Source organism: Nerophis lumbriciformis, linkage group LG02 (genome assembly GCF_033978685.3).
Source record: "Nerophis lumbriciformis linkage group LG02, RoL_Nlum_v2.1, whole genome shotgun sequence".
Lineage (NCBI taxonomy): Eukaryota > Metazoa > Chordata > Actinopteri > Syngnathiformes > Syngnathidae > Nerophis > Nerophis lumbriciformis.
The window spans coordinates 73,452,089-73,475,761 of NC_084549.2; the positions used below are offsets into that span (position 1 = coordinate 73,452,089).

General features: G+C 36.3%; 1 protein-coding gene across 1 annotated transcript in view; it reads right to left on the reverse strand.

Annotated features, from left to right (window-relative positions):
- Window positions 1–835: 835 nt before the first annotated feature.
- The window catches only part of cfap43 (cilia and flagella associated protein 43), an 80,923-nt gene continuing 58,085 nt past the window's right edge, over window positions 836–23,673 (reverse strand). The window contains exons 20-22 of the mRNA XM_061968316.1: window positions 18,927–19,004; window positions 3,285–3,438; window positions 836–1,125 (exon numbers count right to left, since the gene is read on the reverse strand). Coding sequence (XP_061824300.1) covers window positions 950–1,125; window positions 3,285–3,438; window positions 18,927–19,004 — 408 coding nt within the window. The 3' untranslated portion in view covers window positions 836–949. The remainder of the gene's footprint in view (window positions 1,126–3,284; window positions 3,439–18,926; window positions 19,005–23,673) is intronic.

The following is a 23,673-nucleotide window of genomic DNA, read 5'->3' on the forward strand; positions in this document are numbered from 1 at the left end:
TTTCCACCATTTGTTCACTTTTTGAAACAAAAAGGAAATAAGGGCAATAGAAACTTGTCACAGGGTGTAAAGGTCCCTATTGAGACTAGACATACAAGTGTAAAAATAAGTGAAGCAATACTATTTTTTCAAAGGCTCTTTGTAATAAATATCAAGTTTTGTGAGTTTAGGTGTTTTTTCCCGAAATATGTTAAAATATCCAACTTTAGAGGTTTCTCTGCATGGTTAAATTCCAAATGATTCTAGAGGGGGAAAAAGGTTTAAATATATTGAAGTCTTTATTTGTTGCAGCTACTCCATTTCCACCATTTGTTCACTTTTTGAAACAAAAAGGAAATAAGGGCAATAGAAACTTGTCACAGGGTGTAAAGGTCCCTATTGAGACTAGACATACAAGTGTAAAAATAAGTGAAGCAATACTATTTTTTCAAAGGCCTTTTGTAATAAATATCAAGTTTTAGAGTGCAGAGGTGGATTTTCCCGAAATATGTTAAAATATCCACCTTTAGAGGTTTCTCTGCATGGTTAAATTCCAAATGATTCTAGAGGGGAAAAAAAGTTTAAATATATTGAAGTCTTTATTTGTTGCAGCTACTCCTTTTCCACCATTTGTTCACTTTTTGAAACAAAAAGGAAATAAGGGCAATAGAAACTTGTCACAGGGTGTAAAAGTCCCTATTAAAACCAGACATACAAGTGTAAAAATAAGTGAAGCAATACTATTTTTTCAAAGGCTCTTTGTAATAAATATCAAGTTTTGTGAGTTTAGGTGTTTTTTCCCGAAATATGTTCAAATTTCCAACTTTAGAGGTTTCTCTGCATTGTTAAATTCCAAATGATTCTACAGGAAAACTTTTTTTTTTTTTAAATATATTGAAGTCTTTATTTGTTGCAGCTACTCCATTTCCACAGATCTGCAGCATTCCAATGAAAGGTAAAGAAAAGCCGCTCACTTGTACTTGGACTGGACCAGGGAGGGGATGTTCCTCATGCCCAAGCGTTCGGCCTCGGCGCCGAGGAAGGCCAGTTTCTCCATCTGGACCTTGGCCGTGTCCTTCAGCTTGCGCAGCAGCAGCACCTCCTGGTAGCGCTGCTCGATGTTGGCCGCCTCGTTTTCTTCCATTGCTGAAAAATGCCAGAACACGACTATAAAAAAAAAAAAAGTAGGTGACGCTTGTCAGGTTCAAACACAGAACTATCTATTAAACGGTTCAAACAAAAGGTGCTTGGAGCGGTGTCGGGTTTGCCCCCTCTCTGCTCGTATGTTTCGGGTCCTGATAAAGGTCCTTCCTGGGGCTGTCCAGATCTGAGAAACTGACACCTCTACGGCGCATTCCATGGCACACAGTGGAGGTTTACAAGCTGTCCGCTTTTTTTGCTTGATAAGATCAAAGACAGCTTTGTGAGCCCAAGTGGATAGTAAAAGTTTGTCAGGTTCAAACACAGAACTATCTATTTATTAAACGGTTCAAACAAAAGGTGCTTGGAGCAGTGTCAGGTTTGCCCCCTCTCTGCTCGTATGTTTCGGGTCCTGATAAAGGCCCTTCCTGGGGCTGTCCAGATCTGAGAAACTGACACCTCTACGGCGCATTCCATGGCGCACAGTGGAGGTTTACAAGCTGTCCGCTTTTTTTGCTTGATAAGATCAAAGACAGCTTTGTGAGCCCAAGTGGATAGTAAAAGTTTGTCAGGTTCAAACACAGAACTATCTATTTATTAAACGGTTCAAACAAAAGGTGCTTGGAGCGGTGTCAGGTTTGCCCCCTCTCTGCTCGTAGATTTCGGGTCCTGATAAAGGTCCTTCCTGGGGCTGTCCAGATCTGAGAAACTGACACCTCTACGGCGCATTCCATGGCACACAGTGGAGGTTTACAAGCTGTCCGCTTTTTTTGCTTGATAAGATCAAAGACAGCTTTGTGAGCCCAAGTGGATAGTAAAAGTTTGTCAGGTTCAACCACAGAACTATCTATTTATTAAACGGTTCAAACAAAAGGTGCTTGGAGCGGTGTCAGGTTTGCCCCCTCTCTGCTCGTAGATTTCGGGTCCTGATAAAGGTCCTTCCTGGGGCTGTCCAGATCTGAGAAACTGACACCTCTACGGCGCATTCCATGGCGCACAGTGGAGGTTTACAAGCTGTCCGCCTTTTTTGCTTGATAAGATCCAAGACAGCTTTGTGAGCCCAAGTGGATAGTAAACGGTCTAAGAACTTGCAAATTTCCAGTTTTTCCGGAAATTCCGTAATACAATTTTTCAACTAAAAAAACTGTTACAACTTCAACATTTCAATTCAGCTCATTCAGGACATTCAAGCTCCTAATCATTTTTTTTTTTTAATCCCGCTTTTCCCAAAATCCCCAAATTTCCAGGAAGTTCCCATTGAAATGAATGGGACATTTTTGCAAGTTGCACAATTCCCACATTTTTCAACCCATTTCAACCGTTCCACTGTCAAAACATTCCTTTTAGTTAGGACAAAAAAAAACAAGTTGGAATTTGAATTTCCGGAAAATTCCGTAACACTATTTTTCAATTAAAAAACTGTTCCTACTTCAACATTTCTTGACCGATTTAAACAATTCCAACACCAACCAATTCAGCTCATTCAGGACATTCATGCTCCTAATATTTATTTTTTTTAAATCCCGCTTTTCCCAAAATTCTCAAATTTCCAGGAAGTTCCCATTGAAATGAATGGGACATTTTTCCAAGTTGCACAATTCCTACATTTTTCAACCCATTTCAACCGTTCCACTGTCAAAACATTCCTTTTAGTTAGGACAAAAAAAAACAAGTTGGAATTTGAATTTCCGGAAAATTCCGTAACACTATTTTTCAATTAAAAAACTGTTCCTACTTCAACATTTCTTGACCGATTTAAACAATTCCAACACCAACCAATTCAGCTCATTCAGGACATTCATGCTCCTAATATTTATTTTTTTTAAATCCCGCTTTTCCCAAAATTCTCAAATTTCCAGGAAGTTCCCATTGAAATGAATGGGACATTTTTCCAAGTTGCACAATTCCCACATTTTTCGACCGATTGAAACCATTCCAACATCAACACATTCCACTCATCCTGGACATTCAAACTTAACACTTTCCCAAGTTCCAAACCAAATTCCGGTTTTCCTGGAAATTCAAACCATTCCTACATTCTGTCAGCATTTCAGTTCAACTTCAGCATTCACGTGCAATTCCTCCAGGAATTTCCTCATGTAGTTTATATCGTCTTGCATGTAAAATGTCCATGGTGAGTGTTCCGGTCCAAGCAGTGTGTTTACCTGACGCCTCGTAGATGTGTCTCATCTGGGACACGGTCACATGCATGTCCTGGATCTGCTTGTCCAGAGCGGCGTTCTTCTGTTCCTTCATGGCGGCCTTAGAGCCAAGATTTCGGATTTTTTCTTTGCGATGCTTCACGTCCTTGAGATAAGTCTTAAAAACAAAAAAAGAGAGACTTGTAGGGCTTGTAAAAAAAGCATTACCAGGAAATAAATATCACAGGAGAGGCCAACTTTGAAGCTACAGATGAAAATCCCAATGGACAATTATAGAATGGAGAAGATAACAGCTTTTTATTTATTATAAATTGAAGAAATGTACTTAATTCTGGGAAAACTGGGTCCCATAAGCCTGATTTTATTTTCTCTAATTAGTGTTTGTACTGTTTAAAATAAAGATTACTCTCTGTTTATATTCTTTTATCTTTAATTATTATCATTATTTTTTTAAATGTATTTACTTGTTAATATTATTACTTTGGTTTATTTTGTTGTTGTTTTTTGCTGTTTTTCTGTTTTTTTGGGGGGGGTGGTTTACATCGCTGGGATATCCATCCATTGTCTACCGCTTGACCCTTAAGAAAATATTTTGACATTTAGGGCAGACAATAGATGTATGATGTAATGGATAGGAACTGGATGTCAATAAAAACTAGATGAGGCAATTCCTGAAGGAACTGCGTGTGAATGCTCCAATGCTGAATGAAGTTAAACTGAAATCCTGGAATTTTTTTTTTTTTTAAATTGTAGAAGTAGAGCACACAATTCCCAAACAGGCTGAATATTTGGAAGTTGGAACAGTAAGTCAGATGAAAAATGTGGGAGTTGTGGAAGTTTGAAGAATGACTTCAATGGAAATTTCCCAAAAAATTGGGAAATTCAGGAAAAGCGGGAATTCTTTTGAAAATGGTAAAAAACTTGAATGGTCTGAATGAGTTGAAATGGTTGGTGTTGGAATTTTTCAAATCGGTCGAGAAATGTTGAAGTAGTAACATGTTGAATTGAGAAATAGTATTACGGAATTTCGGGAAAACCGGGAATTTTTCCAGTTCAAAGAACAACTTTGTTTTTTGTCCTGATTAAGAGGAATGTTTTGATGGTGGAACGGTTGGAAAATGTGGAAGGAGTAGAAAAGGGTGGAAATAGGGCTTTGGAAAACCAGGAATTCTGGAAAATCCTGGAATTATTTTAAACTTGGAAAAAAGATAGTTTAAATTTCCAGGATGGTGGAATGTGTTGAAGGTGGAATAGTTTGAATCGGTTGAAAAACGTGGAAATGGTGGAAGTTTGAAGAATGATTTCAATGGAAATTTCCCAAAAAGTTGGGAATTTTGGGGAAAGCAGGGATTTTTTAGAAAATGGTAAAAAAAAAACTTGAATGGTCTGTATGAGTTGAAATGGTTGGTGTTGGAATTTTTCAAATCGGTCGAGAAATGTTGAAGTAGTAACATGAATTGAGAAATGGTATTACGGAATTTCTGGAAAACCGGGAATTTTTCCAATTCAAAAAACAACTTGTTTTTTTGTCCTGATTAAGAGGAATGTTTTGACGGTAGAACGGTTGAAGTGGGTTGGAAAATGTGGAAGGAGTAGTCGCCAGAAAAAAGGGTGGAAATAGGGCTTTGGAAAACCAGGAATTCTGGAAAATCCTGGAATTATTTTAAACTTGGAAAAAAGGTAGTTTAAATTTCCAGGATGGTGGAATGTGTTGAAGGTGGAATAGTTTGAATCGGTTGAAAAATGTGGAAATGGTGGAAGTTTGAAGAATGATTTCAATGGAAATTTCCCAAAAAAATTGGGAATTTCAGGAAAAGCGGGAATTCTTTTGAAAATGGTAAAAAAAAATTGAATGGTCTGAATGAGTTGAAATGGTTGGTGTTGGAATTTTTCAAATCGGTCGAGAAATGTTGAAGTAGTAACATGTTGAATTGAGAAATGGTATTACGGAATTTCGGGAAAACCGGGAATTTTTGCAGTTCAAAGAACAACTTTGTTTTTTGTCCTGATTAAGAGGAATGTTTTGACGGTGGAACGGTTGAAGTGGGTTGGAAAATGTGGAAGGAGTAGTCGCCAGAAAAAAGAGTGGAAATAGGGCTTTGGAAAACCAGGAATTCTGGAAAATCCTGGAATTCTTTTAAACTTGGAAAAAAGGTAGTTTAAATTTCCAGGATGGTGGAATGTGTTGAAGGTGGAATAGTTTGAATCGGTTGAAAAATGTGGAAATGGTGGAAGTTTGAAGAATGATTTCAATGGAAATTTCCCCAAAAATTGGGAATTTTGGGGAAAGCAGGGATTTCTTGGAAAATGGTAAAAAACCTGAATGGTCTGAATGAGTTAAAATGGTTGGTGTTGGAATTTTTCAAATCGGTCGAGAAATGTTGAAGTAGTAACATGTTGAATTGAGAAATGGTATTACGGAATTTCTGGAAAACCGGGAATTTTTCCAATTAAAAAAACAACTTGTTTTTTTGTCCTGATTAAGAGGAATGTTTTGACGGTAGAACGGTTGAAGTGGGTTGAAAAATGTGGAAGGAGTAGTTGCCAGAAAAAAGGATGGAAATAGAGCTTTGGAAAACCAGGAATTCTGGAAAATCCTGGAATTATTTTAAACTTGGAAAAAAGATAGTTTAAATTTCCAGGATGGTGGAATGTGTTGAAGGTGGAATGGTTTGAATCGGTTAAAAAATGTGGAAATGGTGGAAGTTTGAAAAATTATTTCAATGGAAATTTCCCAAAAAATTGGGAATTTTGGGAAAAGCGGGAATTTTTTTGAAAATGGTAAAAAAAACTTGAATAGTCTGAATGAGTTGAAATGGTTGGTGTTGGAATTTTTCAAATCGGTCGAGAAATGTTGAAGTAGTAACATGTTGAATTGAGAAATGGTATTACGGAATTTCTGGAAAACCGGGAATTTTTCCAAATCAAAAAACAACTTGTTTTTTTGTCCTGATTAAGAGGAATGTTTTGACGGTGGAACGGTTGAAGTGGGTTGGAAAATGTGGAAGGAGTAGTCGCCAGAAAAAAGAGTGGAAATAGGGCTTTGGAAAACCAGGAATTCTGGAAAATCCTGGAATTATTTTAAACTTGGAAAAAAGGTAGTTTAAATTTCCAGGATGGTGGAATGTGTTGAAGGTGGAATAGTTTGAATCGGTTGAAAAATGTGGAAATGGTGGAAGTTTGAAGAATGATTTCAATGGAAATTTCCCAAAAAATTGGGAATTTTGGGGAAAGCAGGGATTTTTTAGGAAATTGTAAAAAACCTGAATGGTCTGAATGAGTTGAAATGGTTGGTGTTGGAATTTTTCAAATCGGTCGAGAAATGTTGAAGTAGTAACATGTTGAATTGAGAAATGGTATTACGGAATTTCTGGAAAACCTGGAATTTTTCCAGTTCAAAGAACAACTTCGTTTTTTGTCCTGATTAAGAGGAATGTTTTGACGGTGGAACGGTTGAAGTGGGTTGGAAAATGTGGAAGGAGTAGTCGCCAGAAAAAAGGGTGGAAATAGGGCTTTGGAAAACCAGGAATTCTGGAAAATCCTGGAATTATTTTAAACTTGGAAAAAAGGTAGTTTAAATTTCCAGGATGGTGGAATGTGTTGAAGGTGGAATAGTTTGAATCGGTTGAAAAATGTGGAAATGGTGGAAGTTTGAAGAATGATTTCAATGGAAATTTCCCAAAAAAATTGGGAATTTCAGGAAAAGCGGGAATTCTTTTGAAAATGGTAAAAAAAAATTGAATGGTCTGAATGAGTTGAAATGGTTGGTGTTGGAATTTTTAAAATCGGTCGAGAAATGTTGAAGTAGTAACATGTTGAATTGAGAAATGGTATTACGGAATTTCTGGAAAACCGGGAATTTTTCCAAATCAAAAAACAACTTGTTTTTTTGTCCTGATTAAGAGGAATGTTTTGACGGTGGAACGGTTGAAGTGGGTTGGAAAATGTGGAAGGAGTAGTCGCCAGAAAAAAGGATGGAAATAGGGCTTTGGAAAAGCAGGAATTCTGGAAAATCCTGGAATTCTTTTAAACTTGGAAAAAAGATAGTTTAAATTTCCAGGATGGTGGAATGTGTTGAAGGTGGAATAGTTTGAATCGGTTGAAAAATGTGGAAATGGTGGAAGTTTGAAGAATGATTTCAATGGAAATTTCCCAAAAAATTGGGAATTTTGGGGAAAGCAGGGATTTCTTAGAAAATGGTAAAAAAAAAACCTGAATGGTCTGAATGAGTTGAAATGGTTGGTGTTGGAATTTTTCAAATCGGTCGAGAAATGTTGAAGTAGTAACATGTTGAATTGAGAAATGGTATTACGGAATTTCTGGAAAACCGGGAATTTTTCCAATTCAAAAAACAACTTGTTTTTTTGTCCTGATTAAGAGGAATGTTTTGACGGTAGAACGGTTGAAGTGGGTTGGAAAATGTGGAAGGAGTAGTCGCCAGAAAAAAGGGTGGAAATAGGGCTTTGGAAAACCAGGAATTCTGGAAAATCCTGGAATTATTTTAAACTTGGAAAAAAGGTAGTTTAAATTTCCAGGATGGTGGAATGTGTTGAAGGTGGAATAGTTTGAATTGGTTGAAAAATGTGGAAATGGTGGAAGTTTGAAGAATGATTTCAATGGAAATTTCCCAAAAAATTGGGAATTTTGGGGAAAGCAGGGATTTCTTAGAAAATGGTAAAAAACCTGAATGGTCTGAATGAGTTGAAATGGTTGGTGTTGGAATTTTTCAAATCGGTCGAGAAATGTTGAAGTAGTAACATGTTGAATTGAGAAATGGTATTACGGAATTTCTGGAAAACCGGGAATTTTTCCAATTCAAAAAACAACTTGTTTTTTTGTCCTGATTAAGAGGAATGTTTTGATGGTGGAACGGTTGAAGTGGTTTGGAAAATGTGGAAGGAGTAGAAAAGGGTGGAAATAGGGCTTTGGAAAACCAGGAATTCTGGAAAATCCTGGAATTATTTTAAACTTGGAAAAAAGGTAGTTTAAATTTCCAGGATGGTGGAATGTGTTGAAGGTGGAATAGTTTGAATCGGTTGAAAAATGTGGAAATGGTGGAAGTTTGAAGAATGATTTCAATGGAAATTTCCCCAAAAATTGGGAATTTTGGGGAAAGCAGGGATTTCTTAGAAAATGGTAAAAAAACCTGAATGGTCTGAATGAGTTGAAATGGTTGGTGTTGGAATTTTTCAAATCGGTCGAGAAATGTTGAAGTAGTAACATGTTGAATTGAGAAATAGTATTACGGAATTTCGGGAAAACCGGGAATTTTTCCAGTTCAAAGAACAACTTTGTTTTTTGTCCTGATTAAGAGGAATGTTTTGACGGTGGAACGGTTGAAGTGGGTTGAAAAATGTGGAAGGAGTAGTTGCCAGAAAAAAGGATGGAAATAGGGCTTTGGAAAACCAGGAATTCTGGAAAATCCTGGAATTATTTTAAACTTGGAAAAAAGGTAGTTTAAATTTCCAGGATGGTGGAATGTGTTGAAGGTGGAATAGTATGAATTGGTTGAAAAATGTGGAAATGGAAGAAGTTTGAAGAATGATTTCAATGGACATTTCCCAAAAAATTGGGAATTTTGGGGAAAGCAGGGATTTCTTAGAAAATGGTAAAAGACCTGAATGGTCTGAATGAGTTGAAATGGTTGGTGTTGGAAATTTTCAAATCGGTCAAGAAATGTTGAAGTAGTAACATGTTGAATTGAGAAATGGTATTACGGAATTTCGGGAAAACCGGGAATTTTTACATTTCAAAGAACAACTTCGTTTTTTGTTCTGATTAAGAGGAATGTTTTGACGGTGGAACGGTTGAAGTGGGTTGGAAAATGTGGAAGGAGTAGTCGCCAGAAAAAAGGGTGGAAATAGGGCTTTGGAAAACCAGGAATTCTGGAAAATCCTGGAATTCTTTTAAACTTGGAAAAAAGGTAGTTTAAATTTCCAGGATGGTGGAATGTGTTGAAGGTGGAATAGTTTGAATCGGTTGAAAAATGTGGAAATGGTGGAAGTTTGAAGAATGATTTCAATGGAAATTTCCCCAAAAATTGGGAATTTTGGGGAAAGCAGGGATTTTTTAGAAAATGGTGAAAAAAACTTGAATGGTCTGAATGAGTTGAAATGGTTGGTGTTGGAATTTTTCAAATCGGTCGAGAAATGTTGAAGTAGTAACATGTTGAATTGAGAAATAGTATTACGGAATTTCGGGAAAACCGGGAATTTTTCCAATTCAAAAAAACAACTTTGTTTTTTGTCCTGATTAAGAGGAATGTTTTGACGGTGGAACGGTTGAAGTGGGTTGGAAAATGTGGAAGGAGTAGTTGCCAGAAAAAAGGATGGAAATAGGGCTTTGGAAAACCAGGAATTCTGAAAAATCCTGGAATTATTTTAAACTTGGAAAAAAGGTAGTTTAAATTTCCAGGATGGTGGAATGTGTTGAAGGTGGAATGGTTTGAATCGGTTGAAAAACGTGGAAATGGTGGAAGTTTGAAGAATGATTTCAATGGAAATTTCCCCAAAAATTGGGAATTTTAGGGAAAGCAGAGATTTCTTTGAAAATGGTAAAAAACCTGAATGGTCTGAATAAGTTGAAATGGTTGGTGTTGGAATTTTTCAAATCGGTCGAGAAATGTTGAAGTAGTAACATGTTGAATTGAGAAATAGTATTACGGAATTTCTGGAAAACCTGGAATTTTTCCAGTTCAAAGAACAACTTTGTTTTTTGTCCTGATTAAGAGGAATGTTTTGACGGTGGAACGGTTGAAGTGGGTTGGAAAATGTGGAAGGAGTAGTCGCCAGAAAAAAGGGTGGAAATAGGGCTTTGGAAAACCAGGAATTCTGGAAAATCCTGGAATTCTTTTAAACTTGGAAAAAAGGTAGTTTAAATTTCCAGGATGGTGGAATGTGTTGAAGGTGGAATAGTTTGAATTGGTTGAAAAATGTGGAAATGGTGGAAGTTTGAAGAATGATTTCAATGGAAATTTCCCAAAAAATTGGGAATTTTGGGGAAAGCAGGGATTTTTTAGAAAATGGTAAAAAAAAATTGAATGGTCTGAATGAGTTGAAATGGTTGGTGTTGGAATTTTTCAAATTGCCTGAGAAATGTTGAAGTAGTAACATGTTGAATTGAGAAATGGTATTACGGAATTTCTGGAAAACCGGGAATTTTTCCAATTCAAAAAAACAACTTTGTTTTTTGTCCTGATTAAGAGGAATGTTTTGATGGTGGAACAGTTGGAAAATGTGGAAGGAGTAGAAAAGGGTGGAAATAGGGCTTTGGAAAACCAGGAATTCTGGAAAATCCTGGAATTATTTTAAACTTGGAAAAAAGATAGTTTAAATTTCCAGGATGGTGGAATGTGTTGAAGGTGGAATAGTTTGAATCGGTTGAAAAACGTGGAAATGGTGGAAGTTTGAAGAATGATTTCAATGGAAATTTCCCAAAAAGTTGGGAATTTTGGGGAAAGCAGGGATTTTTTAGAAAATGGTAAAAAAAAAACTTGAATGGTCTGAATGAGTTGAAATGGTTGGTGTTGGAATTTTTCAAATCGGCCGAGAAATGTTGAAGTAGTAACATGTGGAATTGAGAAATGGTATTACGGAATTTCGGGAAAACCTGGAATTTTTCCAGTTCAAAGAACAACTTTGTTTTTTGTCCTGATTAAGAGGAATGTTTTGACGGTGGAACGGTTGAAGTGGGTTGGAAAATGTGGAAGGAGTAGTCGCCAGAAAAAAGGATGGAAATAGGGCTTTGGAAAACCAGGAATTCTGGAAAATCCTGGAATTCTTTTAAACTTGGAAAAAAGATAGTTTAAATTTCCAGGATGGTGGAATGTGTTGAAGGTGGAATAGTTTGAATTGGTTGAAAAATGTGGAAATGGTGGAAGTTTGAAAAATGATTTGATTGGAAATTTCCCAAAAAATTGGGAATTTTGGGAAAAGCGGGAATTTTTTTGAAAATGGTAAAAAAAAAACTTGAAGAGTCTGAATGAGTTGAAATGGTTGGTGTTGGAATTTTTCAAATCGGTCGAGAAATGTTGAAGTAGTAACATGTTGAATTGAGAAATGGTATTACGGAATTTCTGGAAAACCGGGAATTTTTCCAATTCAAAAAACAACTTGTTTTTTTGTCCTGATTAAGAGGAATGTTTTGATGGTGGAACGGTTGAAAAATGTGGAAATGGTGGAAGTTTGAAAAACGGCCAATTCATTTTGAATGGGAAAAATGTCCCGGAAAACCTGGAATTCTGGCAAATCTGGGAATTTTTGGAACTTGGAGAAAAGGTAATTAAAATTCCCAGGATGGTGGAATATGTTGATGGTGGAATGGTTTGAATCTGTTAAAAAATGTGGAAATGGTGGAAGTTTGAAAAATGGAAAAATTAATTTTGAATGGGAAAAATGTCCCGGAAAACCTGGAATTCTGGCAAATCTGGGTATTTTTGGATCTTGGCAAAAAGGTAATTACAATTTCTAAGATGGTGGAATATGTTGATGGTGGAATGGTTTGAATTGGTGAAAAAATGGTGGAAGTTTAAAAAATGGCCAATTCGTTTTGAATGGGAAAAATTGCCCGGAAAACCTGGAATTCTGCCAAATCTGGGAATTTTTGAACTTGGAAAAAAGGTAATTCAAATTTCCAAGATGGTGGAATATGTTGATGGCGGAATAGTTTGAATCTGTTAAAAAATGTGGAAATGGTGGAAGTTTGAAAAATGGCCAATTCGTTTTGAATGGGAAAAATATCCTGGAATTCTGGGAAATCTGGGATTTTTTTGGAATTTTTCAAGGGAAAGCTTTGATTCCTGAATAGGTTGAACAGTTTGAAGTTAAAACGGTTTGAATTGGTTAAAAAATGTGGAAATGGTGGAAGTTTGAAAAATGGTCAATTAATTTTGACTGGGAAAAATGTCCCGGAAAACCTGGAATTCTGGCAAATCTGGGTATTTTTGGAACTTGGAAAAAAGGTAATTACAATTTCCAGGATGGTGGAATATGTTGATGGTGGAATGGTTTGAATCTGTTAAAAAATGTGGAAATGGTGGAAGTTTGAAAAGTGGAAAAATTAATTTTGAATGGGAAAAATGTCCCGGAAAACTTGGAATTCTGGCAAATCTAGGTATTTTTGGAACTTGGAAAAAAGGTAATTACAATTTCTAAAATGGTGGAATATGTTGACGGTGGAATGGTTTGAATCAGTGAGAAAATGTGGAAATGGTGGAAGTTTGAAAAATGGCCAATTCGTTTTGAATGGGAAAAATGGCCTGGAAAACCTGGGATTTCGGCAAATCTGGGAATTTTTGGACCTTGAAAAAAGGTAATTAAAATTTCCAGGATGGTGGAATATGTTGATGGTGGAATGGTTTGAATCTGTTAAAAAATGTGGAAATGGTGGAAGTTTGAAAAATGGTCAATTAATTTTGAATGGGAAAAATGTCCCGTAAAACCTGGAATTCTGGCAAATCTAGGTATTTTTGGAACTTGGAAAAAAGGTAATTACAATTTCTAAAATGGTGGAATATGTTGAAGGTGGAATGGTTTGAATTGGTGAAAAAATGTGGAAATGACGGAAGTTTAAAAAATGGCCAATTCGTTTTGAATGGGAAAAATTGCCCGGAAAACCTGGAATTTCGGCAAATCTGGGAATTTTTGGACCTTGAAAAAAGGTAATTAAAATTTACAGGATGGTGGAATGTGTTGAAGGTGGGACGGTTTGAATTGGTTGAAAAATGTGGAAATGGTGGAAGTTTGAAAAACAGCCAATTCATTTTCAATGGGAAGAATGTCCCGGAAAACCTGGAATTCTGGCAAATCTGGGAATTTTTGGAATTTTTCAAGAGAAAGCTTTGATTCCCGAATAGGCTGAACAGTTTGAAGTTGGAACGCTTTGAATCGGTTAAAAAAATGTGGAAATGGTGGAAGTTTGAAAAATGACCATATCATTTTGAATGGGAAAATGTCCCGAAAAACCTAGAATTCTGGCAAATCTGGGAATTTTTGGAACTTGGAAAAAAAGGTAATTAAAATTCCCAGGATGGTGGAATATGTTGATGGTGGAATGGTTTGAATCTGTTAAAAAATGTGGAAATGGTGGAAGTTTGAAAAATGTACAATTCATTTTGAATGGGAAAAATGGCCTGGAAAACCTGGAATTCTGGCAAATCTGGGAATTTTTGGAACTTGGAAAAAGGTAATTCAAATTTCCAAGATGGTGAAATATGTTGAAGGTGGAATGCTTTTAATTGGTTGAAAAATGTGGAAATGGTGGAAGTTTGAAAAGTGGAAAAATTCATTTTGAATGGGAAAAATGGCCTGGAAAACCTGGAATTCTGGTAAATCTGGGAATTTTTGGAACTTGGAAAAAAGGTAATTCAAATTTCCAAGATGGTGAAATATGTTGAAGGTGGAATGGTTTGAATTGGTTGAAAAATGTGGAAATGGTGGAAGTTTGAAAAATTAATTTTGAATGGGAAAAATGTCCCAGAAAACCTGGAATTCTGGCAAATCTTGGTATTTTTGGAACTTGGAAAAGGGTTATTACAATTTCTAAGATGGTGGAATATGTTGATGGTGGAATGGTTTGAATCGGTGAAAAAAATGTGGAAATGGTGGAAGTTTGAAAAATGGCCAATTTGTTTTGAATGGGAAAAATATCCCGGAAAACCTGGAATTCTGGTAAATCTGGGAATTTTTGGAACTTGGAAAAAAAGGTAATTCAAATTTCCAAGATGGTGAAATATGTTGAAGGTGGAATGGTTTGAATTGGTTGAAAAATGTGGAAATGGTGGAAGTTTGAAAAATGGAAAAATTAATTTTGAATGGGAAAAATGTCCCGGAAAACCTGAAATTCTGGCAAATCTGGGTATTTTTGGAACTTGGAAAAAAAGGTAATTACAATTTCTAAGATGGTGGAATATGTTGATGGTGGAATGGTTTGAATCGGTGAAAAAATGTGGAAATGGTGGAAGTTTGAAAAACGGCCAATTCATTTTGAATGGGAAAAATGTCCCGGAAAACCTGGAATTCTGGCAAATCTTGGTATTTTTGGAACTTGGAAAAAAGGTAATTACAATTTCTAAGATGGTGGAATATGTTGATGGTAGAATGGTTTGAATCGGTGAAAAAAATGTGGAAATGGTGGAAGTTTGAAAAATGGCCAATTTGTTTTGAATGGGAAAAATATCCCGGAAAACCTGAAATTCTGGGAAATCTGGGATTTTTTTGGAATTTTTCAAGGGAAAGCTTTGATTCCTGAATAGGTTGAACAGTTTGAAGTTAAAACGGTTTGAATTGGTTAAAAAATGTGGAAATAGTGGAAGTTTGAAAAATGGCCAATTAATTTTGAATGGGAAAAATGTCCCGGAAAACCTGGAATTCTGGCAAATCTGGGTATTTTTGGAACTTGGAAAAAAGGTAATTACAATTTCCAGGATGGTGAAATATGTTGAAGGTGGAATGGTTTGAATTGGTTGAAAAATGTGGAAATGGTGGAAGTTTGAAAAATTTACAATTCATTTTGAATGGGAAAAATGGCCTGGAAAACCTGGAATTCTGGTAAATCTGGGAATTTTTGGAACTTGGAAAAAAGGTAATTCAAATTTCCAAGATGGTGAAATATGTTGAAGGTGGAATGGTTTGAATTGGTTGAAAAATGTGGAAATGGTGGAAGTTTGAAAAATGGAAAAATTAATTTTGAATGGGAAAAATGTCCCGGAAAACCTGGAATTCTGGCAAATCTGGGTATTTTTGGATCTTGGAAAAAAAGGTAATTACAATTTCTAAGATGGTAGAATATGTTGATGGTAGAATGGTTTGAATCGGTGAAAAAATGTGGAAATGGTGGAAGTTTGAAAAATGGCCAATTCGTTTTGAATGGGAAAAATTGTCCGGAAAACCTGGAAGTTCGGCAAATCTGGGAATTTTTGGACCCTGAAAAAAAGTAATTAAAATTTCCAGGATGGTGGAATGTGTTGAAGGTGGAACGATTTGAATCGGTTAAAAAATGTGGAAATGGTGGAAGTTTGAAAAACGGCCATTTCATTTTGAATGGGAAAAATGTCCCGGAAAACCTGGAATTCTGGGAAATCTGGGATTATTTTGGAATTTTTCAAGGGAAAGCTTTGATTCCTGAATAGGTTGAACAGTTTGAAGTTAAAACGGTTTGAATTGGTTAAAAAATGTAGAAATGGTGGAAGTTTTAAAAATTTACAATTAATTTTGAATGGGAAAAATGGCCTGGAAAACCTGGAATTCTGGCAAAACTGGGGAATTTTTGGAACTTGGAAAAAAGGTAATTAAAATTTCCAAGATGGTGAAATATGTTGAAGGTGGAATGGTTTGAATTGGTTGAAAAATGTGGAAATGGTGGAAGTTTGAAAAATGGCCAATTCGTTTTGAATGGGAAAAATATCCCGGAAAACCTGGAATTCTGGGAAATCTGGGATTTTTTTGGAATTTTTCAAGGGAAAGCTTTGATTCCTGAATAGGTTGAACAGTTTGAAGTTAAAACGGTTTGAATTGGTTAAAAAATGTGGAAATGGTGGAAGTTTGAAAAATGGCCAATTAATTTTGAATGGGAAAAATGTCCCGAAAAACCTAGAATTCTGGCAAATCTGGGAATTTTTGGAACTTGGAAAAAAGGTAATTACAATTCCCAGGATGGTGGAATATGTTGATGGTGGAATGGTTTGAATCTGTTAAAAAATGTGGAAATGGTGGAAGTTTGAAAAATTTACAATTAATTTTGAATGGGGAAAAATGGCCTGGAATTCTGGTAAATCTGGGAATTTTTGGAACTGGGAAAAAAGGTAATTCAAATTTCCAAGATGGTGAAATATGTTGAAGGTGGAATGGTTTGAATTGGTTGAAAAATGTGGAAATGGTGGAAGTTTGAAAAATGGACAAATTAATTTAGAATGGGAAAAATGTCTCGGAAAACCTGGAATTCTGGCAAATCTGGGCATTTTTGGAACTTGGAAAAAAGGTAATTACAATTTCCAGGATGGTGGAATATGTTGATGGCGGAATAGTTTGAATCTGTTAAAAAATGTGGAAATGGTGGAAGTTTGAAAAATGTACAATTCATTTTGAATGGGAAAAATGGCCTGGAAAACCTGGAATTCTGGTAAATCTGGGAATTTTTGGAACTTGGAAAAAGGGTAATTCAAATTTCCAAGATGGTGAAATATGTTGAAGGTGGAATGGTTTGAATTGGTTGAAAAATGTGGAAATGGTGGAAGTTTAAAAAATAGAAAAATTAATTTTAAATGGGAAAAATGTCCCGGAAAACCTGGAATTCTGGCAAATCGGGGTATTTTTGGAACTTGGAAAAAAAGGTAATTACAATTTCTAAGATGGTGGAATATGTTGATGGTGGAATGGTTTGAATCGGTGAAAAAATGTGGAAATGGTGGAAGTTTGAAAAACGGCCAATTCATTTTGAATGGGAAAAATGTCCCGGAAAACCTGGAATTCTGGCAAATCTTGGTATTTTTGGAACTTGGATAAAAGGTAATTACAATTTCTAAGATGGTGGAATATGTTGATGGTGGAATGGTTTGAATCGGTGAAAAAATGTGGAAATGGTGGAAGTTTGAAAAATGGCCAATTCGTTTTGAATGGGAAAAATATCCCGGAAAACCTGGAATTCTGGGAAATCTGGATTTTTTTTGGAATTTTTCAAGGGAAAGCTTTGATTCCTGAATAGGTTGAACAGTTGGAAGTCAAAACGGTTTGAATTGGTTAAAAAATGTGGAAATCGTGGAAGTTTGAAAAATGGCCAATTAATTTTGAATGGGAAAAATGTCCCGGAAAACCTGGAATTCTGGCAAATCTGGGTATTTTTGGAACTTGGAAAAAAGGTAATTACAATTTCCAGGATGGTGAAATATGTTGATGGTGGAATGGTTTGAATCTGTTAAAAAATGTGGAAATGGTGGAAGTTTGAAAAATGGCCAATTCGTTTTGAATGGGAAAAATGTCCCGGAAAACCTGGAATTCTGGGAAATCTGGGATTATTTTGGAATTTTTCAAGGGAAGGCTTTGATTCCTGAATAGGTTGAACAGTTTGAAGTTAAAACGGTTTGAATTGGTTAAAAAATGTAGAAATGGTGGAAGTTTTAAAAATTTACAATTAATTTTGAATGGGAAAAATGGCCTGGAAAACCTGGAATTCTGGCAAAACTGGGGAATTTTTGGAACTTGGAAAAAAGGTAATTAAAATTTCCAAGATGGTGAAATATGTTGAAGGTGGAATGGTTTGAATCGGTGAAAAAATTTGGAAATGGTGGAAGTTTGAAAAATTTACAATTCATTTTGAATGGGAAAAATGGCCTGGAAAACCTGGAATTCTGGTAAATCTGGGAATTTTTGGAACTTGGAAAAAAGGTAATTCAAATTTCCAAGATGGTGAAATATGTTGAAGGTGGAATGGTTTGAATTGGTTGAAAAATGTGGAAATGGTGGAAGTTTGAAAAATGGAAAAATTAATTTTGAATGGGAAAAATGTCCCGGAAAACCTGGAATTCTGGCAAATCTGGGTATTTTTGGATCTTGGAAAAAAAGGTAATTACAATTTCTAAGATGGTAGAATATGTTGATGGTAGAATGGTTTGAATCGGTGAAAAAATGTGGAAATGGTGGAAGTTTGAAAAATGGCCAATTCGTTTTGAATGGGAAAAATTGTCCGGAAAACCTGGAAGTTCGGCAAATCTGGGAATTTTTGGACCCTGAAAAAAAGTAATTAAAATTTCCAGGATGGTGGAATGTGTTGAAGGTGGAACGATTTGAATCGGTTAAAAAATGTGGAAATGGTGGAAGTTTGAAAAACGGCCATTTCATTTTGAATGGGAAAAATGTCCCGGAAAACCTGGAATTCTGGCAAATCTGGGATTTTTTTGGAATTTTTCAAGGGAAAGCTTTTATTCCTGAATAGGTTGGACAGTTTGAAGTTAAAACGGTTTGAATTGGTTAAAAAATGTGGAAATGGTGGAAGTTTGAAAAATGGCCAATTAATTTTGAATGGGAAAAATGTCCCGGAAAACCTGGAATTCTGGCAAATCTGGGGAATTTTTGGAACTTGGAAAAAAGGTAATTCAAATTTCCAAGATGGTGAAATATGTTGAAGGTGGAATGGTTTGAATTGGTTGAAAAATGTGGAAATGGTGGAAGTTTGAAAAATGGACAAATTAATTTAGAATGGGAAAAATGTCCCGGAAAACCTGGAATTCTGGCAAATCTGGGTAATTTTGGAACTTGGAAAAAAGGTAATTAAAATTTCCAAGATGGTGAAATGTGTTGAAGGTGGAACGATTTGAAGCGGTTAAAAAATGTGGAAATGGTGGAAGTTTGAAAAACGGCCATTTCATTTTGAATGGGAAAAATGTCCCGGAAAACCTGGAATTCTGGGAAATCTGGGATTTTTTGGGGGAATTTTTCAAGGGAAAGCTTTTATTCCTGAATAGGTTGAACAGTTTGAAGTTGGAACGCTTTCAATCGGGTGAAAAATGGAAGGTAGAGAGTGCCAAAATCTGGAGAAGAAGATCAAGTTTAATAAATAAATGAATTTTGGTGTAGAAAACCATGTGTGAAAGTTTTGGAACATTCACACAATTAAAAAAATATGTGAAGTATGAAGTAAATCCTACTTTGTTACCTTCTGCTGCATGGCCAAGGCTTCCTTCATAGACGTAGCCTGCCTGCACACTCGACTGTCGCTATCTGACTTCAGGTACTGCAAGAGAAGTACACAACACATTACAACTTGCACAATCAACAACACGAGCATGCTTTATGGATGTGTTGGCATGCAAAGGTTTCAATTGTCCACGTTCCAGGCATGTGAACAATGAGAGGAAACAGCGCTGGAGACCACCTGAATGAAGTCTTGGCCAAAGTAAACGAGCATTGAGCCTGGAGAGCAGATTCTCATGCACGCTCATCAGAGAGTTAAAAATAAGACATGTGACTCATCTCATCTTTATGGGCCTGTTTATTCTCCCGGTAACACTTACTCCCCTTTGGCCTGGACATGTCTTATGTGGGAGTAACTCCCTGTTAGGTCTCCTCTTCACTTAATAGTCTTGTCTGTAAGTACGTGGAGATAAAGAGGCAGCAAGGGAAAAGTACACATTAGCATAATTGCCCGCTTGACTTAAGTCGGTGTCAAACTCCACTTCATTTTATGTGGCCCTCCAAAGGCTGGAAATAATGGGCTTTATTAAAGTAACATATTTCCAGACCATAGGGCACATGGGATCATAGGGCGCACTGTTGATGAATGGTCTATTTTCGATATTTTTTCATACATAAGGCGCATCGGATTATAAGGCGCATTAAATGCTTAGTGGCCACATGCGTGGACAGCACCTTTTAGCTCTTATTTCCAAAATTGTGTACACTGCTGAATTGGGGTCTTGTGGCCACTTATGTGGACACTTGTACTGCCATCTGGTGGTGTCAGAAGAGTATAACATACAATGGAATTTGGAAAAAAAATAAGAATACGCATGTCACTAAACATGAAGTACACGTTTGTGTACTTATGGACTAAGTACATCATATCAAAAGATGATTGTTAGATTTTATTCTAATTAGGGTCCAATAAACCCAAATAGTAAACAAACAGCTTGGGCCTTAAGAGGTTAAAGTAACGTATTTTCCGGACCATAGGGCGCACTGCTGATGAATGGTCTATTTTCGATATTTTTTTCATACATAAGACGCATCGGATTGTAAGGCGCATTAAAGGCTTAGTGGCCACATGCGTGGACAGCACCTTTTAGCTCTTATTTCCAAAATTGTGTACACTGCTGAATTGGGGTCTTGTGGCCACTTATGTGGACACTTGTACTGCCATCTAGTGGTGTCAGAAGAGTATAACATACAATGGAATTTGGAAAAAAAATAAGAATACGCATGTCACTAAACATGAAGTACACGTTTGTGTACTTATGGACTAAGTACATCATATCAAAAGATGATTGTTAGATTTTATTCTAATTAGGGTCCAATAAACCCAAATAGTAAACAAACAGCTTGGGCCTTAAGAGGTTAAAGTAACGTATTTTCCGGACCATAGGGCGCACTGCTGATGAATGGTCTATTTTGGATCTTTTTTTCATACATAAGACGCATCGGATTATAAGGCACATTAAATACTTAGTGGCCACATGCGTGGACAGCAACTTTTAGCTCTTAGTTCCAAAATTGTGTCCACTACTGAATTGGGGTCTTATGGCCACTTATGTGGACACTTGTACTGCCATCTGGTGGTGTCAGAAGAGTATAACATACAATGGAATTTGGAAAAAAAATAAGAATACGCATGTCACTAAACATGAAGTACACGTTTGTGTACTTATGGACTAAGTACATCATATCAAAAGATGATTGTTAGATTTTATTCTAATTAGGGTCCAATAAACCCAAATAGTAAACAAACAGCTTGGGCCTTAAGAGGTTAAAGCAACGTATTTTCCGGACCATAGGGCGCACTGCTGATTAATGGTCTATTTTCGATCTTTTTTTCATACATAAGACGCATCGGATTATAAGGCACATTAAATGCTTAGTGGCCACATGCGTGGACAGCAACTTTTAGCTCTTATTTCCAAAATTGTGTACACTGCTGAATTGGGGTCTTGTGGCCACTTATGTGGACACTTATACTGCCATCTGGTGGTGTCAGAAGAGTATAACATACAATGGAATTTGGAAAAAAAATAAGAATACGCATGTCACTAAACATGAAGTACACGTTTGTGTACTTATGGACTAAGTACATCATATCAAAAGATGATTGTTAGATTTTATTCTAAATAGGGTCCAATAAACCCAAATAGTAAACAAACAGCTTGGGCCTTAAGAGGTTAAAGTAACGTATTTTCCGGACCATAGGGCGCACTGCTGATGAATGGTCTATTTTCGATATTTTTTCATACATAAGGCGCATCGGATTGTAAGGCACATTAAATGCTTAGTGGCCACATGCGTGGACAGCAACTTTTAGCTCTTAGTTCCAAAATTGTGTACACTACTGAATTGGGGTCTTATGGCCACTTATGTGGACACTTGTACTGCCATCTGGTGGTGTCAGAAGAGTATAACATACAATGGAATTTGGAAAAAAAATAAGAATACGCATGTCACTAAACATGAAGTACACGTTTGTGTACTTATGGACTAAGTACATCATATCAAAAGATGATTGTTAGATTTTATTCTAATTAGGGTCCAATAAACCCAAATAGTAAACAAACAGCTTGGGCCTTAAGAGGTTAAAGTAACGTATTTTCCGGACCATAGGGCGCACTGCTGATGAATGGTCTATTTTCGATCTTTTTTTCATACATAAGACGCATCGGATTATAAGGCGCATTAAATGCTTAGTGGCCACATGCGTGGACAGCACCTTTTAGCTCTCCAAAATTGTGTACACTGCTGAATTGGGGTCTTGTGGCCACTTACGTGGACACTTATACTGCCATCTGGTGGTGTCAGAAGAGTATAACATACAATGGAATTTTGGAGAGAAAAAAAAAAAGAGTGTAAAAATAAGAATACGCATGTCACTAAACATGAAGTACACATTTGTGTACTTATGGACTAAGTACATCATATCAAAAGATGATTGTTAGATTTTATTCTAATTAGGGTCCAATAAACCCAAATAGTAAACAAACAGCTTGGGCCTTAAGAGGTTAAAGTAACGTATTTTCCGGACCATAGGGCGCACTGCTGATGAATGGTCTATTTTCGATCTTTTTTTCATACATAAGACGCATCGGATTATAAGGCACATTAAATGCTTAGTGGCCACATGCGTGGACAGCAACTTTTAGCTCTTAGTTCCAAAATTGTGTCCACTACTGAATTAGGGTCTTATGGCCACTTATGTGGACACTTGTACTGCCATCTGGTGGTGTCAGAAGAGTATAACATACAATGGAATTTGGAAAAAAAATAAGAATACGCATGTCACTAAACATGAAGTACACGTTTGTGTACTTATGGACTAAGTACATCATATCAAAAGATGATTGTTAGATTTTATTCTAATTAGGGTCCAATAAACCCAAATAGTAAACAAACAGCTTGGGCCTTAAGAGGTTAAAGTAACGTATTTTCCGGACCATAGGGCGCACTGCTGATGAATGGTCTATTTTCGATAATTTTTCATACATAAGGCGCATCGGATTATAAGGCGCATTAAATGCTTAGTGGCCACATGCGTGGACAGCACCTTTTAGCTCTTAGTTCCAAAATTGTGTACACTACTGAATTGGGGTCTTATGGCCACTTATGTGGACACTTGTACTGCCATCTGGTGGTGTCAGAAGAGTATAACATACAACGGAATTTGGAAAAAAATAAGAATACGCATGTCACTAAACATGAAGTACACATTTGTGTACTTATGGACTAAGTACATCATATCAAAAGATGATTGTTAGATTTTATTCTAATTAGGGTCCAATAAACCCAAATAGTAAACAAACAGCTTGGGCCTTAAGAGGTTAAAGTAACGTATTTTCCGGACCATAGGGCGCACTGCTGATGAATGGTCTATTTTCGATATTTTTTCATACATAAGGCGCATCGGATTATAAGGCACATTAAATGCTTAGTGGCCACATGCGTGGACAGCACCTTTTAGCTCTTAGTTCCAAAATTGTGTACACTACTGAATTGGGGTCTTATGGCCACTTATGTGGACACTTGTACTGCCATCTGGTGGTGTCAGAAGAGTATAACATACAATGGAATTTGGAAAAAAAAATAAGAATACGCATGTCACTAAACATGAAGTACACGTTTGTGTACTTATGGACTAAGTACATCATATCAAAAGATGACAAACAGCTTGGGCCTTAAGAGGTTAAAGTAACGTATTTTCCGGACCATAGGGCGCACTGCTGATGAATGGTCTATTTTCGATCTTTTTTTCATACATAAGACGCATCGGATTATAAGGCACATTAAATGCTTAGTGGCCACATGCGTGGACAGCAACTTTTAGCTCTTAGTTCCAAAATTGTGTACACTGCTGAATTGGGGTCTTGTGGCCACTTATGTGGACACTTGTACTGCCATCTGGTGGTGTCAGAAGAGTATAACATACAATGGAATTTGGAAAAAAAAATAAGAATACGCATGTCACTAAACATGAAGTACACATTTGTGTACTTATGGACTAAGTACATCATCTCAAAAGATGATTGTTAGATTTTATTCTAATTAGGGTCCAATAAACCCAAATAGTAAACAAACAGCTTGGGCCTTAAGAGGTTAAAGTAACGTATTTTCCGGACCATAGGGCGCACTGCTGATGAATGGTCTATTTTCGATCTTTTTTTCATACATAAGACGCATCGGATTATAAGGCGCATTAAATGCTTAGT